The sequence below is a fragment of the Montipora foliosa genome, chromosome 10, assembly GCF_036669935.1.
Source record: "Montipora foliosa isolate CH-2021 chromosome 10, ASM3666993v2, whole genome shotgun sequence".
In the NCBI taxonomy this organism is placed as follows: domain Eukaryota; kingdom Metazoa; phylum Cnidaria; class Anthozoa; order Scleractinia; family Acroporidae; genus Montipora; species Montipora foliosa.
Window position 1 is genome coordinate 29,586,234 of NC_090878.1, and position 21,260 is coordinate 29,607,493.

Consider the following 21,260-nt stretch of genomic DNA (forward strand, 5'->3'; position numbering starts at 1 on the left):
CTTAAAAATTGTTGTTTTTTGTCTGAAAGTTCGCATGATATTTTTGGCGGCCTTCATAGCCAAAAACTTTCAGTATACTGTATGTGACCCTGTAGGCGAAAATGTACACTAGCAGTTTTCTGTTTATTATAAGTGTTGAAAAATCTGTTGGTACATGTACATGTAATTTTCCATTGTCTGTTGAAGGTGTTGAAACCGTGTCTAAATTTGTTTTTGATCAGGTGGGCACCTAACATTTCAGTGTCACAATTTCCTAAGGGTGGATCCCAAGAAAGATGTAGTGGTTGATGTCAGTAGTACATCAAGTGAAGAGGAAAGTGACAAGGAAGTCAGTGTCAGTTCAACATCAACTCCTGCCTCTTCTGATTCTGATACAAGAGGCCAGAAATCAAAGACAAGGAAAAGAAAATCAGTTGTAGAAAGAGAGAAAGGAAGAGAAAGATCTTCAAGGCACGTAACCCTTTCAAAATATTATTTATTAATTAACCCTTTGACACCCGAACCGGCCTGAACCGGCCAGATTTAGTATTTTACTCTGTCTAACGCCAGACGATTTTACTAGTCAATGAAGGGCATAGTTTTTTAGTGGACCTAGATGTTGTTTACTCTATCAGCCCTGAAGCAGCCTATTGACAAGTTAGACTGCCAGCTGTCCCTTTGAGGTCAGTCGAGCCATTTGCTTTAATCAGGCATGCAAGCCGGAAAGCCCAGGGCAGAATGGGGAGAGAGAGCGAAATGTCTCGCCCTCTCCCCATTCTCCCTTTGGCTGGCTTGCATGACTAAAGAGGGCAGCTTGACTGACTGAGAAGAGACTGTTAAATGTAGCAGTCTATTGACGAGTAAAATTGTCTGTCATTAGAGTAAAATCTGTGAGGATCATTCGTAGGAGGGAAATGGTTAAAAGTTCTTGGTATGGGAACTGATTCTTCCTGATTTTACGTTTATTATAGTTATTTTGGTTAACATGTAGACTTGACTTAATTGTACAAAAAACTACTGCCTAACAAGAACTTGTGCAATAAAAACAAGCCCCTATCGGCATTTTAACATTTTGTGAGATGTTGCCTCTTGTTTTGAAAATCATTATTTTAGTCACACTGTCTTGTAGGTATTAATTAAAATACTCTTTCTTTCGAGAGTTCTGTCTCTGTTTTATCATTAATGTGCATCATTACGTGACTGTGTCTTGTGTTATCAGCTTTTCATGGATGAATGAATCAGCAATCAGCCAAAAATACTGCAACATTTCAAAGCAGACTGCTAATGCTTGCCCCTCTGCTGGCAACAATGTTTTGAGACACTGGCCATATTAATAATTGTGTTAAAACTGAGTATCACAATGCTATCAACGAATGAGAGCAATGATCCTCACACTTGCTGTTCAAAGCTAGACAATTTACACAATTATTGTCTCCTTTGACACACCCAAAAAATTCAGGTGGCTCCAATGGAATTCAAACCCATGACCTCTGCGATGCTAGTGCAATGCTCTACCGACTGAGATCAATTTGTTGGTCTCATTTGTTTCCATGAATGACTTGATGAATGAAACAAATGCATTATTTGAACCGCACTTCAGTTGGTAGAGCATTGCACTTGCATTGCAGAGGTCAATGGTTTGAATCCCATTAAATCCTGCATTTTTCAGGTGGGTTTATATAAAGAGACAATAATATCATTGCTTAAATTGTCCAGGTATTAGTAGGAAGATCATTTTTCTCATTCGTCTACATGTACAGTATAACCTGCACTTCAAATATACATTCATTTCATAGAAATTGCTGTCACTTTGTTAAAGTATTATATTAAACAGTTACAATGATGAAATGATATATGAATTGGATCATAATATGAACTGCTGATATGAAATCAAGTGAAGCTATGATCCTTGCACCTATGAATGCAATTTTTACAATTGTGTAGAGAAGCCTTAAAAACTCAGGACTTCAACGAGGTTTGAACCCATGACCTCGCGATTCTGGTACGGCGCTCTAACCAACTGAGCTATGAAGCCACTGACGTTGGGAGCTGGTCATTTGTGGGTTCTAATGGTCCCGTGAGGAATGAATCATCGATGAAATGATATATGAAATGGGTCATATATACATGTATGAAGACAATATACATGTACATGTAAGAGACAAGCTGATGCGAAAAAAAGTGAACAACAAGAAAAACTGAGCCAGTGGTCAATTGAGCCCATACTTCTTGTATACTATTCAGTGCCAAGACATTATGAAGTTTTGTAGAGCAAGTACACTGTATGTACACTATCAAATATACTCTTTGTTTCCTTGGTAGGAGGTCACAATCATTGGAGAGGACACTAAAACAACGGGATATACCACGACATAGGGTGGCATCATGCTCACCTCCCATTTCAAAAAAGTGAGATGCTGTCCTCATTGTCTGACTGTGCAATTTACCGTTAAATCTCTGGAAAAACACTGAGGTTTCTAAGCGAGACCTCAAGATTACTGTTAGTTAGGTACACATGTAGAGGGGGAGGGAGGGAGGGAGGGAGGAGTGAGTGAGTGAGTGTCAGTAAGGTGGGTGGGTTTATTGTGCAAAATCTACATGGCAGTCAGAAGGACTGGGTATGAACTACATAGTACTTTTACAGTTGGTAAAAATACATATAAATTTTACAGTGGTTACAACAATTACTTAGAACAAAACTTATGTCTATTAATTAAATACATCATATCTACCGGTAATTAAAGGTGAGTGTATAATGATCAAGTACATTAATTTTGCAATACATTGAAAGTTGCACAAGATGCATGTATTAATACTTTAAGTTAACATTATTAATTATAGTTCCTTCAAGGCAACATTCTACATTACATTTGGTCAAACAATTAAATTAGACATATAAAAAGCTGTGATGTACATGTAAGTTCCATGTCAAGGCTACAGTCAAGTACATGTACTCCTTGGTCCAAAATACCCTTTTTCCCAAAAATCAAAAGTTAAAATTTGATTAGAAAAATAGCAAAAATGTCTATGCTATTGGTGAAGAGATTATCACTGCAACAAATAATGAGTCATTTCAGTTAAAGGGCACTCTTAATTAAGCAATGCAGTATAAATAATTATAATAACTGTTACTTTATGCTTTCTTTCATTGCAGTTCTAAGAGACGTTATCCATCGTCATCTGATGACAGTGACCAGAGTAAGACATAAGAAAGAGTATAAGAAATTAAAATGAAAATAATGTTAGTCCTATCACGGTAATATGAGCATCAAAGAATAAGTATATATATGTGTGTTGTACCAAAATTTGTGTTGCTTTTAAACTCCGACTTCTTTTTCTGAAAACAGTTTACTTGGGAATTCAAAATAATATTGTTCATCCCCAGTACATTAATTAATTTTGTGATATGTGAGGACCATTTAGTGCTAATTATACGGTAATAATTATTAAAATGTGTAGAACAAACTCAGAAATAGGTTTAAGAAAATTAGAGAAACTTTCCCTTGACAGAACCCAATTCCTTGAGTAGCATATACAGTACCCCTGGATCCCAATGAAGACTGGCACCATTTCTGCTTGTTATTGCATTTACAGTCGTTACTAATCATTAATAAATAATAATTATTGTTTCTAGGGTGGAAACCAAAATAAATTTGAAAGACCAACTTATCTCAAGATTGAAATTTTAGCGAGACAATGTTGGGTGTTGACGTTGATGTGAAGTTAACAAAATTAATCATTAATGAATATACTTGATGCTGTGCTAGGCACTTTCATCCATTGTTTATGAAAACAAAGCTTGACAAAAGAGATTAAAGCTACATGTACATGACTTGTATGAATAACAAAAGAGCAAACATGTTTCATAAAGTTAACACAATTTGAAATGTGTTTACATAAACAAGAAAAACATGCGCGTGTGTTGGTTGGTTATCTCTGACCTGACTGTAAATTGGAATTTGCTTTAATGAAAAACCTTCAAATGATTTGTTCCATTAAAGTGTGTGCTGTTATGTGTATTAACAGAAAATAAAAAAGCATGACATCTATCTCAAGAATTTTTTTTCATGGGTTCTTCGACAGCTGACTCAGAGGATAGCAAAAGAAAGAAGAAAAGGCGAGCAAAACATAAGTAAGTTCTGCTGAAGGTGGACTTGGATTTGGACTACCAAAGCCTTTTTGCCTGCTTTAACCTTGTTTGACTAAAGCTTTAATAAACTCGTTCACATACCGTACTTTGTCTCTAATAAATGGAACTTGTTCCATGATAAAGCCAGGACTACCACCACTGTAAATAGTTTTATTGCTGTTCTTTGAAATCGAATTTGTATGTTTTAGTTGATGTACGTAAATAGACTGAACATAGATTTAATTCTATGTTCTTAGTAAATTTTACTGTGGTTTTAACTTAGCTTAGCCATGCTGGTTTTTAAAGATTTTATTTTAAATTTGTAAATGTTAAGTATTACTTTGTGCTGTTGTACTTGTTGTCGTTGACTTATTTATTCCTTTTAATTGGAGATAGTAGCAGTGTTGCTACTCTATAATTTGAATGTGAAAGTAAAGTTTATGTACGCATAAATGTCTGTAAGCGGACATAGTTTTTGAGTGGATGTAGAGTTTGTTACAGTGTAAATGGGAAATACATGTAGATTTTAGGTTATTTGAGGCCTGCATTCACCCAAAAGTCATTGCGGTCATTAAGTTTGTTTTTGTTTTCAAATGACAGCTTGTCCAAAATGCGTGATCTGTTTGGGTGATTGCAGGCGAATCACCTGGAAAATGTGTCAGCTATTTCGGTAATTTCATGTTACATGAAATTCAGTTATGGTGAGCAATGACTTTTGGTGAATGTGGGTCTTAAACCCATTGACTAGTTGTTACAAAGGGGGGGTTATGGGCACCCCAGGACCCCCCCCCCCCCCCCCCCCTAGCTACCCCCTTGAGACTATCAATTTTTACCAGTTTAGGGGTGGTAGGGTAACAAACAGAAAGTAATTTTTTATCTTCCTGAGTCAAGTAATAAGTTGGAGTCCTCATCTGCTGATTACGTGCTCAATGGATGAACCAGAGCCAAAGAGATAATTACATGTAGATTTGTAGAAATGGACTACTTGTAGTTCAAACACATTTGTTTGCTACTCCGAGATTCTTTCTTCTCGCAAAGCAATCATTAGGCAACTGCCAAGGATAACCACTACAATCATTATAGGATATACAAGTCTGTAAGTTAAGAATAATCTTTCTGCTGTTACAAAATACAAATTAAAGCCATTGGTTATATGAAATGTAATGTTGCCTTGCTGATGATTGCTGCGCAAGTAGCATGAGACTCAGGGTAGCAAATAAATGTGTTTCAACTACCGTAGTCCATCTCCACAAATTTACACATAAATAATTGTATCTTTAACATACCTATTATACCTTGCTCATGATTTGTGGTTCAAGAAAATACAGTACTAGGCATTTCCATGTGTTGGAACTACATCACAATGTGTGTGATTCAACCAATGCTGCATGACTCTTAGTCTTTCTGTCATTATCCAATTCACCCTGGTGCTAGGCCTCACCTATTGTAATATTTCATTGCAGAAAAGAACACTCCAAGCACAAACACCACAGCAAGAAACATAAAAAACGAGATAAACGAAAAAGGAAGAAGAAGAAACAGAGAAAAGAGGATTCTTCTTCAGAATCAGACTGAGCCATAAAAAGTATGGTGGTGTGAGAATGTGTCCCTCATGCTCAATAACCCCATGAAGAAATTCACTTATTAGAACAAGCAGAGTTTAATTCATAGCTTTTATGGATGAGAGGAAAGCAATTAAGAGGGGTGAAAAAGTCTACCCCCTTTTCTGACCAGCCCACTGGACCTTGTTTACATCCTGACTTACAAAGTGATTTGACAGTACTTCTGTGGCTTGTTTTCTGGAAAACAATTTTTAATAATTCAACAGTTCATAATTTATTGGTTTAAGTTCTTGTGTTACCTGCATGATCAAGGTCTTTGCTAATGGATGGTTAACACTTTTGCCTGACTAACGGACAAGCGTTGACGCATGTTTACATGTACATGTACGTACGTTTTCCTGTGCAAGGACACAAATAATCTTGACCAATCCACTTGCACGAATCTTGATTATTCCAGGTACTTTTTTTATACTACAGTGTACATGTATCACAAGACCCTGGTCCAATAATCTGTTGTTATCAGGGCTGTATTGATTGCTCAGAGTAAAACCAGTTGTGCAATATTATTGTTTTTATGTTCTGTATTAATCAACTGGTCTAATTGTGCAGTTCCTATTGGGTATCCACTCTTTCTGGTTGTGGATCTTTTGATCTTTCCAATATTTTAGCCCACATGAAATTTGAGTCAACACAAATTAAGGGCCCACAGATGGATTTTTCGCACGTTGCTAATGAGGTGACTGACATCATCATATCTTGAGCTGACCAGAAAACCCACTCACAAGCAAAAATCACCACTGTGACAGGAACTGCTCGCTGTCAGATCAACTGCGAATACGTAAACGAACTGACTTGCGGTTTGAGAAAAAGATTCGGGTGGTCTTTAAATTGAATTACCAGGTATTATTTTTTTATATATGGCATGTTGCACCCCCAAATACAGAATATAGCTAAGCATTGATTTTTTTTTCAAAACATCTTTTTTGAATGTTATGGGTACCCTTTAGTATCGTTTATCTCTTTAAAAAGAACATTTTTCAAAATAAAAAGAAAACCATGCTTGGCTGGATGCAAAAAAAAATACCCAAATTGTGTAGCACATATACAAATTTAGAGTTTCCTTTTATTGGTCATGTTACTATGGGGGTGGCACGATAATGTCGTATTTAGGGTCATTGGTTTACAAACATTGGAAACTGACTAAAATAATGCCAAATTCTCTCAAATCATGTAACCATTACATTCTTAGCAACGCACCCCAAAAAACACGTCAGTAGGCCCTTAAGAACTTTGAATTGCCACCCTTACGAGTTCTGGATGATGTCTTGAAAAGTTGAAAAACTTCACTGAGTGCCAATAGCACTGACATGCTGGAATTCAATGTCATTGCGTTTTAAAAATGATCTATTATTCCTTTCATAACCATGCAAACTTGGAAGTTAACTTTCAAACAACTGTTTCATTTTTTGCTGCTGCCAATCATTTTATTACAGTATGAAGTTGGCCAACTTTTGTTAACAGACAAAGTGGATGGAAAGTCATCACTCACAACAGTGGATTTCACCATTTTACCATGAGTCAACTTCATTGATTGACAGTGGCAAAACAGGAAACTGTTGATTTCAATTTGAATTTGTCTTACTTGGTTTTGAAACATACAGTGATGCTAGGAAAGGTTTATACTTAACAATTCTTGTAATAACTTTTATTTTCTTTAAGTAACAGTCAAGTACAAAAATATTGAACACTTTTGCCTCTTAGATATTCAAATTGACTTTGCCCCTGTAATAGACATGTTTACACAAGTACATGTAGCAACTCAACTGGAGTACAGGTTTATCCCGTCATTAAATATTATTTAATGCATATTATCATCATTTTATTTTGGACCATTTCAGTTTAACAGAAATAGTTTCTGGTAGTGCTTTCAACAATAATTAAGAAGCCCAAGTCTTCTAATATTGTTATATCTTTTTTTTGTAGATAGACAATCTGTTTTACCCAAAATTTGATTCGTTTTGCTCTGACCCAAACTCTATGTTTAATTACTTTCAGTTGTTCAATTTATAAAATCCTAGTCTTTTTTCCATGCCCACCTAACTTATAAGCCGATACTGATGTACATAATTACATGTATTGCATTTTGATGATAAGTTGCTGGGTTACATTACAGTATGTGCTGACCAACAGCGAAGAGAACTATTAAAACGACTTACATTTCCAAGGCAGACTCTTTTTGGAAAATGACACCTGCATGTCAAATAACCCTAACAAATATTTTTTAAAGCATTCACACAAAATAACTTGTGGTTGTTTCCTTTAGGTTTTTACTTTTGCAATTTCCAAAGATAGGAGAAGGCAACTTGTTTCAGAGACTGTGTCTTCCTTCACCTAAATTTGATACTAGCAATTTTATCAGTTTTGTTTGTTTTGTTTTTTTGTAAATCCAGCATCATAGCACAATGACAATGGGACAACTTCTCAAAAAGAAGCAAATGAGAATCTTATTTTTTGACAATTGACTGACTAAATTGTGAAATATAAATAATATGCAAATCACATAATATTTATTTTGACCCTCATTGTAATATTGCTCTAAAGCGAGAATCCAAACAGTTGAGAGCAACGGAAGCAGTTGCCTTTTAATAGACACTTGGCTCTAATTAAGGCTTTCCGGTACATGTTAGTTGAGAGATCTTCAGATGTGCGACTGGTTATAATAAATTATTATGAGTTGTATCCCCTAAGCACAAATTTAGTCAAAAAACCAAGAAAAATAAATTGAATGAAAGCCTGCTGTGAGCCAACTCATGCATTTGATTATAATCACATTTCTTGTTGAAATTAGACTGACAATGTAAGGAATAGTCAGATCATTATAATTATACATTACATACTCCCAACAGCAATAATTATCGTAATAATTTATGATAATGGCAATGGTCCAGATAAGATTTGGATGCAGGGGTCAAACTGTAGTTTCTGTACTGTGTACCAGTATGTTTCCTTAAGTCTATTCCTTGATTGTCAGGTTTTTGACCTTAATTCACCTTTATCACTCGGCGGCCATTTTGGAGTCCTTGGGGAATAAAGGCTTTGTCTTTGCATTGTCTTTGCCCATCCAGCCTCACAATGAATGAGAGGTTCGACGAGCAAAATCTTTTGTTTGGACATTGAGTGATATGGGTCTATAGACCCACCTCTTATTTGGAACATTGTGTTAGTATAATGATGACAACATCACATATACAGGTAATTATACTTGGTTGTTGGGTGCCTGAGTGAGAGTTGCATATGTCAGGTTTTTGAAACTGCCTTGAATTTCGAAATGAATAATATTCAGTCCTATATGTATGTCCTAAAGACTCATCTTAAATCTATCAGCATTGATGCTGGGTTTTCCAAGTATGATTTCCAGAGATTTGAGAATCGTGCCATGGTTGCACCTTCAATGACTCTGTGATCAGCTGACCAGCTAACACCAAGCACATGAGCTTTGTATATATTTCCATCCTTATCAAACCTGGGTACTTCCTAAAAATGCAATAATCAAGTTATTTAAAAATAATTCTATATCAGTTGATGTAAAGCTACAGACAGCCCAAAATTTTAATTTTAATAACAATGAACATGTGCAATAGTTTCGTTTCTCAAAATTATAACCCCTGTAAATCATTATGTTGACTGAGCTTTTGAATTATAATTACTGTATGAGCATGGGGTGTCTCTTGAGAAGTACAATGTACACTGTACTGTACACCATGGATGATGTTAGTCATTCAGCAAGCAGGTAACCTGTGATGCAATCTTTATGTTAAACCTGTTACATGCTGTATCTTTTTATTCTTCAATGTCTGGGGTTTCGACCAGAACACATTAATTTTGGTAGCAAGTAAGTCCTGTTATAACGTTGTTAACTGTGATTCTCTAAGGTAGCAGCCCATGAAAAATTAATTTTGCGTGAACCCCACATTTGAATGCCAAGAGCAAACCAAACTAGTGTAACATCTGCCCAACAACTTTTCTCACAACGAAATACTGTAGTGTGGCAAGTTACAAATTGTCTGGAGTACAACTCTTGCAACACCTTTAGGCAATTGCTTTAGTGACATTCTGGGTTACCTATATGTACAACTTACTGGTGGATGGAGATTGCATGAGTTGATTGTTAATGTTCTGGGTTCCGAAAGATGGACCAAAAATACATGAAACCAGTGAATGAGAGATTTCCTACTTCACTTCACAAAAACCTCTTTTAATAATGGAATACTAGAAACCTGTATTCTTCCAATAGCACCAATGGCAACCTCAGGTGGCATTATTACTGCTTTGGCATATGTTCCTCCAAGCTGCAGAAAAAAAAAAACATTTATTAGAACATCCTTAGATTTTTTTCCCCTTACATTCTCAATACTCACCAGTTTCAGAGTTGCCAACTCCAGTGTGAATCCGCCCCCCCCCCCCTCCCTTCCCCTGATATTATCAACCAACTCTACCCTCACATCCAGATAATTTACAAAATCCCCACAATATAGTGCTAAGTGGAAAATTCAAGTAATTTCTTATAGACTTTCATGAACTAAATAGCCAAAGATCCCATAATATGTTTTTCATGCATAACATTTTAGGGAAAACACCTGACATCACTTAATGATATTATTTATTCCATCCACATGTATGAGATAACTGTTGACCAAGCAGTGCATTCCTGTAGCCAATCACAATTGACAAGGACAGCAATGTATTTCATCCACAGTTAGTTCTCTTTTTACAGGGTTGTATATGTACATTAGCATGACGTTCTGGCCAAACAACATTGCTGGGATTTTGCATACTTCTGTAGATCCTGACGTACTCATCTCGTTTTATCAAGTGTGTTGGCTTATTACCTTTAATGAACATTTAATTTATAAAATTCAGTGATGCCTAGAGTCCTTTTGAAAAAATAATTTTCACCAGCCGTTTCTCTCAGTAATCTGCACTAGGATACTCCTTTACGCATATCTGGAAACACTACTTACAGAACCAATGTTTGACAAACTGAATGTCCCGCCTGTCAGGTCGTCTGGTGATAGTCTTCCGCCGAGTCCAAGTGCATGTAGTCTGTTGAGCTCAATGGCAATGTCAAATATGGACTTGTTCTGAACATTTTTCACATTGGGCACCAACAGTCCTTGTTGTGTGTCCATAGCAACACCAATGTTGTGTGATCCCTAGTGAAACAAACAGATGATATAATTTACGTAATTTTCAAGTTCAAAATCATTAATAAAAAGATTTTTCAAATCACTCTTACAAAAATAATACCGGTAATACTCCCTTGAACATACCAGTATGATTTGCCTAAAACCTATAAACTGACCTTGTATGTGAGATTCTTGCATTCTGAATCTACTGAACTGTTCAGTATTGGGAAGTGTGAAAGGGCCATTGATGTTGCTTTTATGAACATTGGCATGTAAGTCAGCTTCACACCTCTGGACTGGAATGGTCCCTGACTGTACTTTTTGAGTCTAAAAGGGGAAAATGGTTGCATAGAACCACATTGAACTTATTAAAATCTGTTAAGTCCAGGAATGCACTTCACCCATTTGCCCCAAGGGGTTCCCCATGGATGAGTATATTAATGGGACATACGGTAGTTTTTCAGTGAGGGATTAGCCCAATGACTCCCAGGGGTTCCCCATTGACGAGTAAAATCGTCTGGCATTAGACAGTCTGAGAGTAAAATACAAAGTCTGGCCGGTTTGGACGCCAAAGGGTTAAATGGTCTGGCATAAGGCCAAATAAAATGATTGTACACATGCTCCTCTTAGGAGACATAGGTTGTGGTTTTTTCTCGGAATTAGAAAATTGTTGTTGACCCAGTTGCCTTTGACAGGTTCCCCATTTCTGTGATAAATTGCCTGGTACAATTATTGTTGTTTGAAGGAGTATGTAATTCTCCTGTGAGAATTGTGTAACATCTAGATTAGTCACACCGCAATGGGTGAAAGGTCAACTGAAAAATTAGAGTACCTGGTGGGATTTGAACCTACGACCTCCATAATAAACACAGTTTGGATGCTCTATCCGTTAAGCTACAAGAACTCTATGGGAAGTTTTTTATATTGCTGTTTTGAAAAGTACAGCAAGGAAATGTTCTAAAATGCCTGCCACATGTACACAAGCACTTTGATAATACTAGCTAGTTTATATTACCGTCGTTTTCATCTAAGCGTGGACATGTGACAGGAGAACATGCTCTAATTGGCTCTAAATGTGACACGTTCTGGCTGCAAACGTGACGAGCTTTGTTTTCAATCATTCAAAGTTTAAGAGATGTTCATACCATTTTGCCGAGAATGGCAGCAAGACTGGACATCAAAGACTTTTTCTAAGTAATTGACCCTAATCTGATAAAGGATGCTTTGATGCTTCAAATACTTTGCACGCACGCAAATGTTTCAACTGTTTGCTTAATGCCTGCCAAACTCAATTAATTAAACTTCAAAGAACATGTTTTCCTGTCATGTGTCCACGCTTAGATGAAAACAACTGTATAATTATATGGTGTTACCCTCACTATTATTGACAGGCTATTAAACCTGAATATTATTTAGGCCTGATTATAGGGTAACCCAGATTGATATTCAGGCTAACCGAATTATCATTTTATAGACGGTCTGCACAGCGGCAGGTACAAAACACAGGTCACAGGTCATTGTTTTACCAATGAAGTATCCCAAGCATTCATAAAAGCTACCGGTAACCTTTAATAGGCCTAAAAACTTTTCTTTAGGCCTAATTAGGCCTAAGGGTTAGCTGTTATGAATGTTTAGGATACTTTTCTTTAGGCCTAATTATGCTCAATTAGGCCTAAGGTTAGCTTTTATTAATGTTTAGAGTACTTTCTGTATTGGTATTGTGTTTTGTACCTGCCTACCGGTCTGCAGTCTGCATTTTTCAGTGTCCTCTTGAAGTGAAAGTGAATCACCACTTAACCTAGAATATGCACATTAATTATATATCTTAATGTTTTGATTTAAAGTTTTTCAAACCAGTTAAATTTTCATTTTTCTTCGTCTAATATTCATTAATATATCATAATCTGAAAGTTTGAACTAGTTTGAAAAAGTTTAAACCATTAATAAGGTTTTTAAGGATGGCACAGTTAGTTAATGCGCGGCTTGGTGCAAGAGGTCCTGAGTTCTATTCCCAGATCTCGCATCCTTGTTTCGACTTCTTTCCTTTCCGTGTAGCGAAGTAGCTTTAAATACCCGTAAAACGGAGCACTGATGGAGAGGGGGGAGTAAAATGAGCGCGGCATCAACCTCAGGTTTGTCAGTTGAATTACTGTTACGAGTTATTGACGTTGAATATGGTTACTTTAATAAAATTATTTTTATAAAAGGCAAATAATGGTTTTATGTGGGGCCCAAACGCAATGGGATTGCTATATGTCAATAAACTGACACTTCTGATTTGTGACGTCTTACATAATTTACCATTATAACAGTTATTGTCATCGTCATTTGGGACTTTTAGACAGACCAGCCGTTACTTGACTGCCAACTACATGATTGTAAATTACAAGGTCATACAGGAGAAGGCACTTCATCATTGTCGTGGGTTTCTCATCTTCATCATCACCACTCTCTGATTCGAGAAAACTACAACATTGTTTCAAATCTGCTCTTTTAAGTCAATGGAAACTGTAGTAATTATTTAAATTTTTACCTTACAAGCTCATCCAGGATTATTTCATCCATGTAACCAAAGTGAGGAATTGCTAAGGATGCTGTCATCGTCTTCATCATAACTTTCCTTATGCCTTTGATTGGTTCTGTTCTGTCTTCAAGTGTCACCTCAGGTCTTCTGATTGGGGTGGGTGGGGCTGCTCCTACATCCACTGTGGGGGGAGGGGCTGTAATAAAAGGATACATACATACCGGTACTTCTTGAATGAATGACATTGTGCTATAATTATAGGGTGCTCACATGAAGTAAAAATATATAGTCTGTGTCTTACCAACATACCAATTAAATTTTGCTTACAGGACAAATTGCCCTTAATTTTGGCGTCCTCGTATTCGCTTCAGAAGTTAATTCAGAGCATGTGATAAGCTTGGAATTCTGTCTGTTGCTCGACAAGCAATCTTTGCGGTTCTTTTCTTAAAAGCAAAATAACCAAAATGGATACGTTTTTGGGAGGCAAAAATTTAATAATCCCTAATGAGCACAAACCTTCTTTTATGAATTTTAAAATTTATTGAGTACAGTCCTCAAAGATTATTGTATCAAAGGACTGTTGCTGTAATAATACAATTATAATTATTATTATCATGCTCAATTTTTCAGACAGAAAGTCATCTTCAGAGTCAAGATGACACTGAAGATCACTTCCGCGCAGGTTGTCGAAACGTCAGTCAGTGTCATCCTAAACAGTCCTTCTCAGGACTACACTCACACAGATGATCATACGTCACTTATTATAATTAATTATAATTTGATATAAATTATTGTGATTAAAGTACCATCTGCAGCAGTTTTCATTTCCTGAATGTAGAACAAAATATCTTCTTTGAGAATTCTTCCATCTCTTCCAGTTCCTGGGACATCACTTAATGAAATCTGAAAAAATAAAGGAAATATTGGTTGCAGTAATCAACTAACCCTAACCCTGACCCATTCACCCCATTGACCAGGAAAATCGTCTTCTGATTAGACAGTCTGAGAGTAAAATCATCTGGCGTTAGACTAAGTCTTACTCCAAGGAATCAATGGTTTAAAATGTAGTCTCCTTCACAGCAGGCAGCTGTTTCTTTGGGGGGAGTGTTGCGTGACGTCCCGAAAGACAGGTGCAAAGGAGACTATGGCTGAGGGAACAACATAGTTTTTGAGTGGTTATAGAGGTTGTTAAATGGGGTGAAGAGAATAGTTCTTGAGATGTTTTAGAGAAAACACTTGACTGAGACTTCAATGACTGTGCAAAGAAAAAGAACTGTAAATGCCATGACTGTCAGTGTAGGTTGCATATTAGGACAGGGTACAGTGTGAATACTTTTTATTTTGTTTACAGAAACATTTTACTAAGGTTTCAATAATATTTTGACACTATACACTGTACTGGGAGATTACAATAGTAATTGGGAGCAGAGCTGGTGCATGCAGTGGTGATTGCACTTGCCTCCCACCATTGTTGCCGGGTTCGATTCCCAAGCTTGGTGTCATGTGTGCATCAAGTTTTTTCATTCTCTACTTTGCTCCAAGTGGTTAATTTTTCTCCTGGTACTCTAGGTTTCTCCACACCACAAGAACCAATGTTTGATGTGATTTGAGTTTAATTGATTAGAATTAATTTCAATGTACAGTATCCCCAATTTAAGTACCCCAGCACTAGAAGACTTGACACGTAAACAAGGTTCGTTTTCGTTATTACAATGTACCTAACTGTGAAAGGTGACAACATATGATTATCAACCCTTTGACTCCCAAAGCCGGCCTGAACTGGTCATACTTAGTATTTTACTCTGCCTAACACCAGACAATTTTACTTGTCAATGGGGAACCCCTGGGAGTCAATGGGTTACTGCTAAATACAAAAACACAGGAGACAGTCAGCAGCTATTTGTTTGCACAGCGTTGAATCTTTAACTGCATGACTCTACTGCATACTGAAAGATTAAATTTTACTGACATACCGGTACCTGCCATAGGTCAGCTAGGCAGAAAATCCAAGCAACAAAAATAATGTTACACAAGATAGTTGAGCTTCTTACATTATGGTCCATAGCAATCTTGCGCACTGATGGAGTGGCAAGCACCTTGCCTGTATTCCTCACTTGGCCATCTTTTTGTGATGTGGGTGGGGGTGGGGGTGAAGATGGCAATGTCTGAGATGCTGATGACTGTGGGGAGGATGGTGGAGGAGGTAGAGGTTCTTCAATGGCATGAGTTGGTTTGGGCTTCTGCTGTGCTGCCATGACATCTTCAGCTGGACTAGGCCCTGTGTCAACATCTAAGAAATAATAATAATTATGTTTTAAAATGTAAAAACGTTCTCTGGTTAAAAAACGTTTATTGACCAGAGAACGTTTTTACATTTTAATATGTCTTATCCTGGTTACAGTTCTATTTTTACTAATAATTATGTTGTTATGTACACATATAGAGCGAGTTTTAATTGAGTGTCGTGAAACCAAAACCAAAGTAATTAGTTTCTCAATTGGCCAATTGAAAAGGACGGAAACAATCCAGTAAACCAATCAAAAATCGAAGTAATTACATGAAGCTGACATAAAGTGTGGGAAAATGTGCACTTGCGATCCACAATTGGTTTTGGTTTTACTTCTGATTGGTTGAAAAAGTGGCGCAATAATTTGAACCGATCGTTGGGTGAAGTAATGCAAAACCAAAGCAATTTCCTAATTACCGGTACTTGCGACACTCAATTGAAAACCGCTCTAATGAATCCAGAACTATTGATAATATTTCTATGCAACTGCTCACTGTAAGTTGCTTCCTTTTAATAGCAGTAATGATCATTAGTACATTGTATATTATACAGTACCACACAAGTGAATAGTGCTTTCTTATACCTGCCAACTCTCACGCCTATGAATTAAAAACTTTTATCGCACTCCAACTCACACTTACAGACCAACTTCACATGCCTGGTTGAAAAATGCCAGCTGTTACACTGCCTTAACTGACACTCAATTTACAAATTATATATTTATGTAACTAAACTAAAATGAATGTAAGAAACAAAAACTCCACTCTCCATTTTGAATAAGGAAATGACGATACCTTCCTGATGTTTATAGTATGACGCTAGATGTAACAGAACATAATTATTATACTCATTTGCTTGAGAACTCCTGAATTGTTTGGAAAGTTCTCGGAAATCTTTGGTTGTCTTCGGAATACTTCGGATGATGTTCATGTCATCTTCGGAAATCCTTGTATTCTCAGGATAAAAATCTCACACCTTTGACTCACAAAAAGTTGGCAGCTATACTTTCTGTGCATTCTGATTGCCTTGCTGGGAGGTGATCAATAGCAAGTACTATTCACCTCTGAGGAAACAGTGAAAAACAAAATGTCTTCCTGTTTTTCTTTATGTTAACAAGGAGCAAATTTTATTGGTAAACTAAGCTGATTATTCAACTTGTGTGGTATACACTAAAACAATAAATTTATTCACCTCAGACATGAAAAATTTGATTTTGTCAAACCTGTTCAGAAAGGTAAATATATGAAGCCATTCATGCCTCAAATGCCCTAGGACACCCCCAATTGACGAGTAAAATCATTTGAGGTGTAAATGGGTTAATTATCCACTGTAAGAAAGGTTTGTGAGCTGAAGGTTCAAGCATTAGTCCTTTGCTGTTCTTTCGCTAATTCTCTATACCATTCGTTAAAATCATGACTTTTACAACAAACATTAGTTATTCTTGCATTTTTCATTTTCACCACTCAGTTACCATGAATGCAAAAGGCTGATTAACTTTATTACGTTATTACGAGCATGTTACTTATAATAGCATATATCCTCCAAGGTTAAAGAAGGCATATGTATTAAACCATTAAAAATTAATATCATTTTTTTTATGATTGCAACCAAAATGAAATGCCAAAGTGCTTGTATTTGAGTATTACAAACTTGCGAGCCAGCAAGCCATGCGAGTCATGCAAGCCATGACTGCGAATCATGCGAGTTAACATGCGAGTCACACAGTTATTGAAAGCTAACTGTTTTAAAATGGGTGCTTAGACTTAATAACTGTTTATCAGCGCTATTTGAAATGTGTGCTTAGACTTAATGCGAAATTCGCATGGCTTGCATGGCTCGCAGATTGTCCAGCCCCGAAAGTTTCATTGGCATGTTTGAACGCACATTCACTTTTTGTGCCCAAGCATTTAACGTGTTACTTAATAACTGTTTATCAGCGCTATTTGAAATGGGTGCTTAGACTTAAATGCGAAATTTGCATGGCTTGAGCTCGCTGGCTCGCAGATTTGGCAGACCCCTCGTATTTCAGACATGCACCATACTTAATTCTTCAGTGTAGCCCTGACACTAATATTACGATGTAATAACTCAAAATAAGAAAAAATTTAAATCTATACTGGGCATGGTATATAGATGGCAACCAAATTTTTTGTGCCTCACTCTCCAGTGACGCAGCACCAAAACTCCTTAAAAAACTAACCCCAGCATTGGTCTAATAGATTTTGCTTGAAATCGTTCGATTGTCATGACTTTTTAACTTACTGCTTTCAGTTTGAGATGATAATTCTATGTCGACGAGAGGCTGTCCAACCTTGGCCAGATCATCAACCTCAAAGTAAATTTTTCTGATGGTACCATCATAGCGACTTGTTATTGTAACTGAGGCCTTAAAAATATAAACACAATGAAGCCATTCAACACTTACACTGTACACTTACAGACTACTCACAGTCACTGTCTGGTAAGCCCATATGCATTTTAAAAACTCACACTTAGTTGTTGTTTTGCATGTGAAAGGATACATGAATTTTGCAAAAAAAAATATCACTAATCACAAAATAAAACAGCCAGCAAAATCTTCCATTCAGTGACTTTAATGTATTACTGGATGGCAAGCAAAAAGTAAGGATAAAACAGATTAACAAGCAACAAGTTTAACTCCCGTTTGTTTCCATAATTTTAGTCACAGTGTCTGGTTTAGTCCCAGTCTCAGCATGACACAGTTCTATTTAACATTCCAATCCTCTAGAGGAGAAATTCGCTGGTTCGAATACCATTAATCTTGTCCAAGACCACACGTACATGTACCAGGACAGCTTTGAATGTCACATGCTGGGTTTTGTCCTGCTAATGTCCCCACTAAACGTTTATCCAGGTCTGGGGAGGGGAAGGGGATTTACATTCACTGGTGCATAATTTTGCAAGCTTAAAATTATGTTGTCAGAGATTAAATTGAAGCCAAGATCTCTAGATTTCAAGTCCTGCACCCAGACCTCTCCACTTACATGTATGTTCAGAAAAGCACATTTAATTACCGGTAGATGCACCCCAATTTTCATATCCAACACAAAGTCTCCCTGAATCTCAGCATTTCAATGCTATTGTACCTTTTTATAGAAATAAGATATTAAATTAAGTGTAAGGGTTAAATAATATATTCTCAACCTCGGATAATGCATTTGGCCTGCTCTGATTGGTTCACTCAATCTCGGTTATCAGCTCATATACCTTAGTTTGACCTTATATGGTAAATGATTGCACTAAGCGTTGCTAATAAGCTAAACATTTCTTTCCCAGAAAGCGAAATTTCTCTCTAAATAAAGCCAAAATACAAAGTTTGGATCAATTTCGACGTTTAGAAGTACGCGAAAAGGCAAGAAATGTTTTTGTGATGAGCCTACGTCTGTCTGACCACAACTAGGTATTACACAACATCGCATCTTCGTCAAGTTTTTTTTCGATCTTGCTCGGGTTTCCTCGCTTCCTTCGCTCGTAATTCTTACTTCCAAATTTTTGGAGTTTCATAAAACAATAAATTATTATTCCATTCGTGCTTGTTGGCCTGCCTGTAGGCACTGTTTGACCAGGGCTAATAAGATTATTTTACATCAACGTACCTTATCACTTTGAACTTCGCAAATACTGTCAAATTGATTCACATGGTCACCTGGTTTCACAAACCTAGTGATAAAGCACAAATTGTTCAGTAAAATCCTTCACAGCAGTTATTAACCAAAAGATTTATGTTTCAGCGAGAGCTGGCAGGGCTAGGGGGCTTTGCACTTCTTTCACTCTTACAGATAAAAATAAATAAAGGAAATTAACAAAAGATGTAAACGTAAATAAAAGCAAAGATTTCAAACTTTGGGTGGGGAGGTGCCACCTGAACTGAAAACTTGTTTCCAAGTCCTTCCCTTACATTAAGGATAAAATTATATGATACAGTGTCCCGGCATTTTTGTGCAAAAGTTTCATACCATTCTTTTATTGTAACTTCAGCAATTCCCTCTCCAATATCAGACAACTGGAATGATATTATTTCTCCATTTAAACCTTGATCATGAAAAGAATCTAGAAACAGCACACTGCATTATTTATTTCATAGAGAAAAAAAGGTGGAGGAATTAGCCATGTGAAATAATTTTTTATTCGAAGGTTTTGCTGCCATAGCTATGGTCAATGCTTAAAATTCATTATCACTGTTATATTTTGGCAAACATTCTGGTTTCAGGTTCAAGTTGGGATAAACAGAATTTTAATTGGACTATGTTATTCTGGGTTTGTCTTTATTTAAACAAGTTTCCTTCCATGAGGGTCTCTATTGAACAAAATTGTGATCAAATCAAGATAATGAAAATCACAAAAAGATCTAAGTTGTTGTGCCATGAAAAAATGCCATTTGTAAATAAAATTCGTCAGAATAAACTCAAATCAAGCATAGTGAGATGCGCACGCCTCTATTCACACCCACGACACGCCCCCTGATAGAACGTGTTTTACGTAATAACTTCCGATCACGTTCTTCTGTTACTCATAAATAAACGAAAGCCATAAATTTTACGGATAATAAAGAAAACACAACGAAACTTGTAACTACTTCGCGATATAGATCAACGACATCAATCTCTTAAAGAATGTCAGTTAATTGAGATAATTTTTTTGCCTCACTTCATGTACTGTATCACTAATGTACCTGCCGTTGTCCGCAAGTTTCTTATGATCTGTCGTGGATTTACTGAATACTATAAAAGAAAGGATGAAGAAATATACGAAGGAGACAAGTATTTGCGAGAATTTAGCCTGACAAATTTCTTGTGATCATCCGTTTAAAGTTACCAACCTTTCGCAAAGTGTCCGAAGTCGTCCGATTCAAAGTTGCGCATGAGCAAGTCGCATGTTTAATCGCTAGAAGTGGACGGCTCTGGGAAGCAAAGAACTTATCATCAGAACAATAACGAAAAACTAATCTAACTATTATTAGGGGGAAAAACCTTACTTGTTGGCAAAGTCGTCGAATATTTCCTCCCGATCTCAAGTTTCGTATGACAAATCTGGACGCCATCTTGATTCTTTTCCCGCGAAGGATTCGGAGGCTGCGTTTTATCGAGAAGCCGCTGTCGACGTCGATACCAAATTGAAATTGGCGAGAAATTTGGAAATTTGGCAGGTCGTAGGTCAAGTGCAGCCAATTTTTTAAATATGAGCAACATATACATTCAAGAGCCGCCTACAAACGGGAAGGTAAGCCCTTTTTTCCACATGTGGAAAATAAAAAGAGGAAACTGTAAAAACTCGTCGTGAAGTATAAATGATCGTAAGCTTAGTGAATTGTTATACCGACAGCTGTGTTTCTTCCTGTTGTATATCTACATGTATGCAGGTCAAATAATAGTAAGCTCAATCAAAGTAGTTAATTTGCAAAGAACTAATGCAAGAACACATGTGACTGACAAATGAAACAAAATGAGAATCAAAGGTAACCAATGATAGAGCGCGTTTCAATCGAGTGTCGTAAAACCAAAACCAAAGTAATTGCTTTGGTCTACTTTGGCCAATCAAATTTTAAGGATGGAGGCAATCTAGTAAACCAATC

General features: G+C 36.7%; 3 protein-coding genes across 3 annotated transcripts in view; 2 read left to right on the top strand and 1 right to left on the bottom strand.

Annotated features, from left to right (window-relative positions):
• The window catches only part of LOC137974187 (protein SREK1IP1-like), an 11,654-nt gene extending 4,118 nt beyond the window's left edge, over positions 1-7,536 (top strand). The window contains exons 3-7 of the mRNA XM_068821075.1: positions 222-450; positions 2,302-2,388; positions 3,134-3,177; positions 4,063-4,111; positions 5,572-7,536. Of these exons, the coding sequence (XP_068677176.1) occupies positions 222-450; positions 2,302-2,388; positions 3,134-3,177; positions 4,063-4,111; positions 5,572-5,683 (521 nt within the window). The 3' untranslated portion in view covers positions 5,684-7,536. The remainder of the gene's footprint in view (positions 1-221; positions 451-2,301; positions 2,389-3,133; positions 3,178-4,062; positions 4,112-5,571) is intronic.
• Positions 7,361-20,865, bottom strand: LOC137974183 (lipoamide acyltransferase component of branched-chain alpha-keto acid dehydrogenase complex, mitochondrial-like). Its single transcript, XM_068821072.1, has 13 exons — positions 20,664-20,865; positions 20,508-20,588; positions 20,361-20,409; positions 19,645-19,738; positions 19,285-19,348; positions 17,930-18,053; positions 15,432-15,670; positions 14,187-14,283; positions 13,390-13,576; positions 11,033-11,183; positions 10,692-10,883; positions 9,948-10,019; positions 7,361-9,204 (listed from the first exon to the last, which is right to left on the bottom strand). The coding sequence occupies exons 1-13, from the start codon at positions 20,727-20,729 to the stop codon at positions 9,037-9,039; spliced, it is 1,584 nt and encodes a 527-aa protein (XP_068677173.1). The 5' UTR covers positions 20,730-20,865; the 3' UTR covers positions 7,361-9,036.
• Positions 20,730-21,260, top strand: part of LOC137974184 (spliceosome-associated protein CWC27 homolog) — a 44,804-nt gene continuing 44,273 nt past the window's right edge. The window contains exon 1 of the mRNA XM_068821073.1: positions 20,730-20,908. Coding sequence (XP_068677174.1) covers positions 20,867-20,908 — 42 coding nt within the window. The 5' untranslated portion in view covers positions 20,730-20,866. The remainder of the gene's footprint in view (positions 20,909-21,260) is intronic.

Bases quoted from the DNA above. Each gene is read 5' to 3' on its own strand.
- LOC137974183 (XM_068821072.1), bottom strand. From the start codon at position 20,729: ATGGCGTCCAGATTTGTCATACGAAACTTGAGATCGGGAGGAAATATT. The intron at 18,054-19,284 runs GTACGTTGATGT...TATATTTTTAAG, and splicing joins GCGAAGTTCAAAGTGATAAG to GCCTCAGTTACAATAACAAG. The intron at 10,884-11,032 runs GTCAGTTTATAG...TTGTTTCACTAG, and splicing joins GCAAGAATCTCACATACAAG to GGATCACACAACATTGGTGT.